Source organism: Impatiens glandulifera, chromosome 6 (assembly GCF_907164915.1).
Source record: "Impatiens glandulifera chromosome 6, dImpGla2.1, whole genome shotgun sequence".
NCBI classification, from domain to species: Eukaryota; Viridiplantae; Streptophyta; class Magnoliopsida; order Ericales; family Balsaminaceae; genus Impatiens; species Impatiens glandulifera.
Genome location: NC_061867.1, coordinates 46,936,283 through 46,946,622, shown reverse-complemented (window position 1 = coordinate 46,946,622; position 10,340 = coordinate 46,936,283). Strand labels below are relative to the sequence as shown.

At 34.7% G+C, this 10,340-nt stretch overlaps 1 protein-coding gene across 4 annotated transcripts; it reads right to left on the bottom strand.

Moving 5' to 3' along the window:
• Positions 1-2,196: 2,196 nt before the first annotated feature.
• Positions 2,197-10,095, bottom strand: LOC124942716. 4 transcript variants are annotated; one of them, XR_007099737.1, is made up of 10 exons: positions 9,633-10,095; positions 5,047-5,198; positions 4,796-4,947; positions 4,321-4,430; positions 3,738-4,197; positions 3,398-3,598; positions 3,227-3,292; positions 3,041-3,145; positions 2,511-2,579; positions 2,197-2,424 (listed from the first exon to the last, which is right to left on the bottom strand). XR_007099737.1 is itself a non-coding variant. In XM_047483263.1 (2 exons), exons 1-2 carry the CDS (start codon positions 9,784-9,786, stop codon positions 4,975-4,977), a joined length of 378 nt encoding a protein of 125 aa, XP_047339219.1. In that variant the 5' UTR covers positions 9,787-10,095; the 3' UTR covers positions 4,933-4,974. The 4 variants fall into 4 exon arrangements, 2 of the variants coding, with proteins under 2 accessions (XP_047339219.1, XP_047339220.1); XR_007099738.1 differs by lacking the exon at positions 4,796-4,947; XM_047483263.1 differs by lacking the exons at positions 2,197-2,424; positions 2,511-2,579; positions 3,041-3,145; ... (2 more) ...; positions 3,738-4,197; positions 4,321-4,430 and having other exon boundaries at positions 4,933-5,198.
• Between the last annotated feature and the right edge of the window lie 245 nt (positions 10,096-10,340).

Below are 10,340 nucleotides of genomic sequence, written 5' to 3'. Positions count from 1 at the left end.
AGGGTGTACAAGATTTGACTATCAATTTTTGTAAGCAGCTTATGGGTACAAGAAAGCAGAATCAAAGTCACCTGAATACCTTGTATCAGAATATTGATAGGAAAATCTCTGTAGAAGATAGTCGCAAGCTGATAAGGGTGGTCACGAGGGTTGAGGTTAAAGAAGATCTAATTAATATTGATGGGAATAAAAGCCCGCGTCATGATGAGTTTAATGCACAGTTCATCAATGACAATTGGTCGGTTGTGGGTAAAGAAATTACTCAATGGGTTCTAGAGTTTTCAAGAATATGAAGATGTTAAAACAATGGATTACAGCGGTCCTAACCTTGATCCTTGAAACTACGGTACCCGAGTAGTACAATATTTCAGACCAATTTCCTACTGCAATGTGATTTATAAATAATTTCAAAAATCATTTCTAAACGATTTAAAAATGTCATAGGAAAAATTATAAATCTTAACCAATCTACATTTATCCCCGGCAGGACAATGTCTCATAATATTCTTCTCATGTAGAGCCTTTTAAAAGGCTACGAGAAAAAGAAAATATCCCTAAGAGTGGCTTTCAAAATAGATATCAAGAAAGCTTTTGACTCTGTTAGATGGGAAGCCATTTAGGACTTTCTGGTTGTTTCTACTTTTCCTATAAATTTTATTGATTGGATTATGCAGTGCGTTTCATCATCTTGCTTTGTTGTTATCGTCAATGGAGTCCAAAGAGGTTATTTTAAGAGGGGAAACGGGGTAAGGCAAGGGGACCCCCTCTCTTCTTACATTTTTGTAGCTATCATGGAGATCTTTGAGAGCATCTTCGCGATATTCCGAAAGAATCGTCCATACATCTTTCACCCATTGTGTGAGGTAGAGGAGGTAACCCATTTATATTTTACTGATGATTTGTTCATTCTAGCGCACGCAGACATTGATTCCATTAAAACTATTAGGGTTGCACTAACGTTCTTTTCTGAGGTTACAAGTTTAACTATTAATGAAAGCAAAAATGTGGCATTTTATAGAGGCGTGAAGAACAAAACAAAGTAGGACATCTTCAACATCATGGACATCAAGAAAAAACTGTTTCCAAGATGTTAAGGTATTACTAAAATCTATTTTCTAAGATTGAAAAAACATAATTGATGTAAAACCTAATGAAGAAGGGTTAAAGTTAAATTACTTAGATTAACAAAATAATTTAATTTTGACGTTTTATTATAAAAATATGTTGTCTAAGATTGTAAAGGCATCATTAAAATCTGTTTTAAAATATTGAAAAGAGATTAATAAAATAATTTAATAATTTAACATGCATGTTAACTTCATATATTAAAAAAAATATATCTATTCAATATTTTAACATCTTAAATTCCAAAAAAAAAATATCGATTGAAAATTTTTAACGTATTTTAAATTATAAAATAATAAGTTATTTTTGTTAGAAAAACATTAAAAAAATATTTTAAAAAATAATTACAATTCAAACCTAAAAGTTACCGTAGATTTAATTCTATTGAAATTCTAATTCTTAATAATAAAAGGTATACAAACATAAAATTTGAAATTGAACCCTCCAATTTCAATGTCAATTCCAATACCAAAGATTACCAAACTTAAAAGAAAAGATAAGATATTTAATTAATATTTCATATCAAAAAATTATTATTTGATACTAGAGGAGTAATAAGGGAGAAAAAATTAGGAAAGAATTTGAGAGAGAATGACTTCACATTCTTAATGATTGAAAAAAAAAAGTTTGAAGAGAGAGAATAAAGAAAAATTATTTTAATTTTTCAACCAATTAGATTGCGCCACATTATTTTCTCTTCTTCGTTTTTCCAATTTTTCTCCATCGTTTGTTTTGATACTATTCGAAAGCTTTAAGTAAGATTAAAACATATTTTGATCTAAATATTATAGTGGACTTAAAAGCGTCGCTAAAAATATTACCGACACTTATTCTTGCGTCGCCAGAACCAAGGTGGGCGCAAGTTATAACGACGCTTAAATAAGCGTTGCTAAAAGTCTATTTCATTTTTAACCATTCTTTATATTATAATATTAATTTTTTTTGACAATTTATCTGAATATTTTTTTAAATTAAATTAATAATCAAGAAAATTTAATTTATACTAATTATTGACATTTTTAATTATAACAAAATTAATACAAATTATTTGAATTCTTTTAACAACTTCTCTACATGCATCTGTCTACAACTTTCTAACTGATTTTTAGCTAAATCAGATTGCTTGAAGCTGCAGTTAAGTTCGGAAAGCTGGAAATACAAACAAAACATAATCAATAATAAAAAAATAAAAAAATAAAAGGCCTCCACAGTTGGTACCAAACTTGGAAAGAGAGACAGGTCTTCCCACCTTCATAGCAACAACCTCTGAAATAATTTTCTTTTGACCTACAACCACATCTGTCAAACACAAATTTCATTAAACTTTTATACAAATAACAGCAAAATAGTCATTAAGTCATTTAACATTCGTAAAAGCATTGAACCTTTTCCAGCCATTCCATTCTGTACTTTTGCAATCACATTCTCAACTTCATCATCTGACTTAAGCATAACTGTAAAAAAAAACATATTTGGCTTGACAAAATGAAAACTTATTGTTTGACGACAAAGAAATCATAACAGTTATGCATCAATTAATGTATCATCCTCCTTAGTTGAGGAGTCAATAAAAGAGGCAGTCAATGAGTTAATCAATTCATTCTGAAAAGGAGGAATCTGCTTTGGCTCAGCAACCACCTCTAAACACATAAAGAGAAAACTATTGACCACTTCTAAATAGAAAGTAGCATTACTCAGGTATTGACAATCTAGTGACATACAAAGAAATAAGTTTTTGAGGTTTTACATGATCAGGGAGTTCAAGTGGGAATCAACCTGAGACCATTGGTCTCCAAGATAACACCCATTGCCACTTGAGCTTCCCTAGAGGGTTCATAAGTATTTTAAATTTGGGAAAGAATTTTTAGTATTTGAATAGCCAATTCAACAAAATAGTGAAAAGAATTAAAATAACCTGATTTTTATTACTCATAGCTCCAAAAGATGAGTTAGTGAGACTCCTCAAGACAATTATGAAAGGCAGCAAAACAGCTGGATCTTTAGAGGCTGGCTCACCCTGCTGCTAATACAAAACAGTTGTCAAGAGAAAAATATATAATGGACTTTGTAGCTACAAGAATTTAGGTATTAAATCTTTTACCTGCAGCACCTCCAATAGTAGGTCTTCACATTCACCAGGTGAAGAAGATACAAATTCAGTACAGGTCTACCAATTAGAGTATAATAATTTAGATATTTTTCCTACTTTGAAATACCATATAATAATAATCTACATAAATGCAAACAATAAATTCTATGCAACTTCACATACCTCTAAATTCTATGCAACTTCACATACTTCTAGTAGAAGGCAGAGGATATAAACCTCTGTCTTTGACAACTTTTGACAAGACTCTGCATGTTGAATATGATATTCATGGCGCCTTTTCAAAAGAATGCTAGCCAATATTTTAACATCTTTTACATGTAAGAGTTGACCATCCACTCCTTTGACCAAAGAAAGGATGTTTAACTGTAAAGTGAAGGGAGAGAGCGGGGGAACACAAGTTTGTTAACAAAGATCTCAATTATAAAAAAAAATATATGCTCAAGCACAGCAGTAATACAAGTGTACAACAAGCAAAAGAAATTAAGAACCTTTGACAACTTACCAGTGCAAAAGAAGGAAGGTTAGAGCAAAGCCAACAATGAAATGCATGATCTGATTCTTTTTAGATTTTTCAAACCTGAAAAGAATGGGATGTGGTTACTAAATATTGTAGTAAAGTCATGCAACTCTCTATGGTATAGGCATAAAGTACCAAAAACTATAATGGAGAGGAAAAGATCATACAATGGCCTGGAATATGTATAAGATGAACAAAAAAAGTACTATAAAATCAGTTAAAGACCTTTCTCCAATTGTTTCTGACAATAGAAGATTATTGCGTGAGCAGCCCAGAACAGATGTAAAAAACGAAAAAAGCACATTTTTATCAGATAGTAACAATGTTTTAAATTCAACCATTAAGCTTAGCAGTTCCCCGAGAAAGTGACTCCATTTTCCACTTTCACCTATCATAGTTTTAACAAAGAAGGTTGAATTATATAAGATACCGCAGCTCGCACATCCTGAAAGAAGATAATAACATGCATAAATTTGGATAAAAAGGAAAAGATTATATTCTTGTCATTAATACAAAATCATTTAATGTACACTTGGAATGAAAATCTTCAACCAAAAAGATGTATAACCTGAATATCACTACACAGAGGAACAAGCAGCGAAGGAAATTCAGCCAGAAGTTAGACAAGTAAACTTTCATCTGATCGAAGGCTTTCCAGTTGGACAGCTAATGAAATACCTGTCCCAAGAAAGATGAACCATAGATAAAAAGCAAAGTTAGTGAATACACAAAACAGAATACAGAATAAGTAGCAACAACCCTGATACTATGTATATAAGGAATTGGACAACTGTACGCTATGTTCTGCATATACTTCTCATACAAAACACAAGGAATGTAACTTAAACTTTAGCATGAAGCTTTTTCTAAATATTGTGTCCCAAAATTATTTTTGCTGATAAATGAAAGCACAAAAGTATTTAGTAAAGGGTAATGATAAACAAGATAGATAAGACAATAAATACTCGAAAGCATGAAAAAAATAAACAATATCAGAAATGTCAAATTAGATGGCAGTAAAAAGGGATGACATTAAAACAAACCTTCTTGAGTGAAAAATCAAGATAAAAATTTGCCTTGGGAATTCTTGAATTTTGTGACTAGAAAGTTGAGATGCTCATGGAAAACATGTTTTGACTTAGATGAAGAGAAAAAGAGAGAAATCCTATGAACACAGTCAACCCTTCTCATCATCCTGAAATTCCATGTTTTGCAGTGATTATTAATTGTAAATAGATGTGGGTTGTTCCAAAGATGATGAGAACAGAAAATAAATAAACAAAAAACTACAAACCTTGTAGAAACCTGATGAAACCGTAGTAAAAAATTTCTCCAACAACCTCCAGAACAAGGCAAGCAATATCTCAACATTGAGTTGTCTCAAATTGGCACCAATATTGACTTGAAAAATATATTGCAGTCTCCATCCATAATTATTATGCTTGTCTATTAATGGAAGTGTCATAAGTTAAAAGAATAAAAAAATGTAATAAGAGAAATAAAAAGTATCAAGGGTTCCAGTATCATAATTCCATCTAAAAACCTGATCTAAGCTTATAACTTCTTATCGGCCCAGAAGCATTCTAAAATCCAAATAATGGAGAAACTACATTGATTGGAAGAGAAAAAATGATGAACTTTATCTCTGTCAAATGAAGAAACTTCATAATATAACAAAATTAAGCCAGAACTTAACACCAAAAATCAGGTATGACAGAAAGGGAAAAAAACTAATTTGTTATTGAAAGGAAACAAAATAAAAAGATACCAATCTTCTGCTCCATGGATGAATCCAATAAGACCAAGAAAAATAATGTTTTAAACAAGCCACGACATATGTTTTGTTGGATCCAATGAGACTGTTTCTGCAAACCTTCTTATAATGTTATGGAACTCTGTTTCAGCCTCTGAATTGATTTGAGAAAAAAAATCTAAGAATGATAATTTCATTCCAAGCATATTGACAAAATGATAATCATATTCATTAAGCCTATAAGATATCAATAAATGCACTAGTACCAAACTCTCTACAGGATATAATGGCTCACTAGGAACTGCAAACATTTGAACAAAAAAAAGTAAAAAACATTAAAATATGTTTCAATCAAGCAATAATAGATTAAGAAATCAAAAAGAATGATGATATTGTGTTACGTGCGGCTCATCAAAAACCTCGGTCCTAAAATATTTTATGCATCCATCTCTCGGCCCAAGTGTTCATATGGGCCCGTTTATGTTTTTATGGAATAATTCTGTTTTGTTTACTTTCTCTCTTATTTCTTTTAAAACTGAATTCTGTTATTTTGAAAGTTTGTTGTAACTGAATACTCTTGGGTAAATCAGCCTCTTTAAATGGTGATGCCCACCCCACTTTTTGGGGCTATGAATTGATATTTTGGAACTTGGTGTTTAAGTTATCTCTCGGCCCTCCTCCCCTTCTTGGACCGCTAGGTGTAAACTAGTGGTATTTCTCCCCTCCCCCTCGGCTCTTCTCTCCCTAACCTCGAATTCACCTCTAATTCTATGTCCGCTGCGCTAGAGTGTTGAATTCCATCATCGGTCCCGAACATCAAGAACCCGTTTCTTGAATTAAAGAACTTGAAAGGCTCGGCCATAATTAAAATTCCTAACATCTTGGTATCAGAGCTGGCCGATTCTCAACATGGTAGAAACTCGCCAGCAATCGGAAATGGATACGCTCAAGACCCTGATTGAAAACTTGTCCCAGCAAACAGCAGCAATGCAAGCTGCCATAGACCGTAGATTTGATGTGGCCGAAGAAAGAATGGCGGCCCTTGAGAGCGGGGCATCTGGAAACATGCAAGAACCCCGCCACAGACCCTATGATGATAATTCTTGCCACGGTCCTTCACCATTTAGGCCCCCGCACCCTGGCCAGAACCGCGATCAACACTATGCTCCTCCTACACGGCTAACCAAGGTCGATTTTCCTCGGTTTGATGGGTCGGATGTCGAGGGCTGGCTAATTTCTGCCGAGCATTTTTTCAGAGTGGACAAAACTAAGGATGCCACTAAATTAGAAATCGCCCCCATTCATTTTTCTGGAGAAGCAAGAATGTGGTACGGGTCATATCTTCAAAACCGAAATCATATGGAGGCCCTATCTTGGGCCGTGTTCAAGAGAGACCTTATGACTCAATTCGGACCATCTATACATGATACACCAATGAGACAGCTAATGAATTTAAAACAGGTTGGGTCGGTTCAAGAATATAACCTCCGGTACATGTCGATCTCTCAAAAGTTATTACATATGCCAAGGGACTACGTCATTGATTGTTATTTGTCCGGTCTAAGGGAAGAGATTGCGAACTGCATCAGGTTGCGATTTCCAGATTCTTTAAACGAAGCAATGGCCATGGCTAAAGTCCAAGAAGCAACATATCGGTCCTTAATGAGTAGTGGTAACTTGTACAACGTTGAAGCATCATTGCTGCCCACGCCATCCAATATCAACACAGCCGGGCCGAGTACCAATACTGACTTCAAGAATTCATCATATGGGTCCTCTTCAAATGCAAACCAGGGCCATGTTAAGCAATTAGACTCAGCCTCAATGGATGAAAAGCGAAAGAAGGGTCTATGCTATTCTTGCAATGAAAAATGGCAACCAAACCATAGGTGTAAATCAAAGTTATTCATGGTTTCGGCCAATCAAGAAGATCAAGAACCTGACCAAGAACCTGTTTTGGCTGATTTACCTTCATTGCTCGGCTCAAGGGATGAATTAGCCATATCCTTACATGCCCTGACCGGGTCTAAAGCCTTCCAAACGTTCCAGATTCTTGGCAAAGTTAGGAACCTGCCGGTGGTGATCTTGATCGATACAGGCAGCACCCACAATTTTATCAATCGTAGAATTTTGGAGAAAATAGACCACAAAAGCATAGCAACCTAGGTACAATCGGTTAGAGTGGTTGATGGATCTAATGTTTTATGTTCTAGTGTTTGCAAGGACTTGAAGTGGTCAATGGAAGGCAATGAATACCAAACAGAAATGAAGGTAATTTCCATGGACGGTTATGATATTGTGTTGGGAATTGAATAGCTGATTACTCTAGGCCCGTCTTCTTGGGACTTTGAAAACTGACCTTATCCTATGATAAGCAAGACAGAACCACGGTCCTTAAAGGGATTCCTCGGTCGCAGGCCAGTTTGATGCATGGAAACCAGCTGAAAAAGACCCTAGATGAATATATTGTTGCTGCCAAAAGGCAAGTAAAGAGTAAGCCCGAAGGCCAAAATGTTTCACTCGCTGCAATGACTTTGGAAGATATTCCTAATGATCTAATTAGAAGATATGGCTCATTCGATGCTGCTGTTATGTTGGTTCGGGAAAAAGACTTGGCCTGGATTTTTGAGCCAAGTATGGAGTTTAATCGAAGTTGGAAGAAATTATTTTTGCACCAGGCGTTGGGAACATTGCAGCAACCAAGGCCAGCTCTAAACACTGAAAAACTCGACCTTGGATGCACAGAAATTCCAGAAAGGGGCAGAGTGGCAAGCGACCCAGCAGCGCAAAAGACCGCAAGGACCCGGCCAGTTCCACTACTGAAGCGATTCTGCCGAAAGTTTTTTGTGAAAATACGGTCTTATGCTGCGACCTTGCTGAATGTGCCAAAGCCCGACCGAAGCAATAGTTTTGAAGTTGAAGATACATATTAGAGGCTGACCAGACCACGTTCTTTTCGTTGAGGGCGACGAACCTCGAAGGGGGGAATTATGTTACGTGCGGCTCATCAAAAACCTCGGTCCTAAAATATTTTATGCATCCATCTCTCAGCCCAAGTGTTCATATGGGCCCGTTTATGTTTTTATGGAATAATTCTGTTTTGTTTACTTTCTCTCTTATTTCTTTTAAAACTGAATTCTGTTATTTTGAAAGTTTGTTGTAACCAAATACTCTTGGGTAAATCAGCCTCTTTAAATGGTGATGCCCACCCCACTTTTTGGGGCTATGAATTGATATTTTGGAACTTGGTGTTTAAGTTATCTCTCGGCCCTCCTCCCCTTCTTGGACCGCTAGGTGTAAACTAGTGGTATTTCTCCCCTCCCCCTCGGCTTTTCTCTCCCTAACCTCGAATTCACCTCTAATTCTATGTCCGCTGCGCTAGAGTGTTGAATTCCATCATCGGTCCCGAACATCAAGAACCCGTTTCTTGAATTAAAGAACTTGAAAGGCTCGGCCATAATTAAAATTCCTAACATATTGATACGCACCTGAATTTAAAGGAATATAGTAAAGAGATCCAACAATAACATTATCAGAATTAACTGGCTAGAAGAAAAAATGGTTATGAAATCATAAACTCTCGAGAGTTTCAAATCAAAGAATAGTATGCTTCAATTCAACTATAGAGATCATAAAGCTTGTGCTTAATATATACAACTTCAATAGTGGATTAGCATTTCTAATGATATTAAGCTACCAACAAGCAGAGTAAACCATGAATATGTCAATGGAAGGATGAAATTATTCATAAATAGCAATTGAGTTCAATTTCTGTAACAAACCGAAGAGGAATTCGTTATGAACTCATAATAAACTCTCCAGAGATTCAGATCAAATAATATTATACTTCAATTCAACTGTAGATATCATTAAGCTTGTGCTTAATATATACAACTTCAATGGTGGATTATCAATTCTAATGTTATTAAGCTACTAACCAGCAGAGTAAGCCATAAATGTGTCAATGGAATGATTAAATTATTCACAAATAACAATCGAGTTCAATTTCCGTAATAAACAGAAGAAGAAATCGTTATGAAATCATAATAAACTATCTAGAGATTCAGATCAAACATTATCATGCTTCAATTGAACTGTAGAGATAGAGAAACCAGGAATAAACTGACCTTCCAAAGTAGTAACGTGATAAAGTGGACCGTGAAGACCGCCGATGGCAGAGCGGCCGAAACCTTCAGCTTGACCGGCGAGAGCTCGGAGAGAAGAATCGAGGTTCACATAAGGCAGAGATGGAGAATCCATTTTAGATTTAGCTTCTTCCATTCTTTGATCTTGGCCTTTATGCTTATCGGTTAGGGTTTTAGCATCATTAAGGATAGCTCCGTTATCGACTCTGTAACCGCCCTTGCGTGACTATAGACAGCCATTACAGTTTCCCATTGATGAGAGAATTTATAGAAACGTTTTTTTGTTATCATTGACGTTTACGTTTGGCTTGAAGGCGAAGAAGGTTGAGCATAATCAAGATGAATCGGAATACAGATCTAGCTAGTGTGAAGAATGTCGAAGAATCAAGAATGGAAGAATTTGATGAGATGAATATTTAACCTACAAAGAAAGAGAGATGAATGGAGAGACTAACTTGGCTGATGCTGCGGAAAAGAACTATTATGATAGAAAATGACAAAAGGCATGGAATTGGGTTTTTTTATATACCTACAAAAGAATAATTCTTAATTTTAAAAAATAAATAAGTTAATTTTTATTCTTAAATATATATATAATGTTTAATTAATTTATTTTTAGTTTATATTATTTTTTATTTTACATTAATTAAATTTAAATAATAATTAAATAAAAAAATTAATAAAAAAAAT

What these genes read in the sequence shown, in the direction of transcription:
- LOC124942716 (XM_047483263.1), bottom strand. Translation starts at nt 9,786, where the DNA reads ATGGAAGAAGCTAAATCTAAAATGGATTCTCCATCTCTGCCTTATGTG. An exon ending in TCACGTTACTACTTTGGAAG is followed by an intron (nt 5,199 to 9,632) that starts GTCAGTTTATTC and finishes TTCCATTAATAG; the next exon opens with ACAAGCATAATAATTATGGA.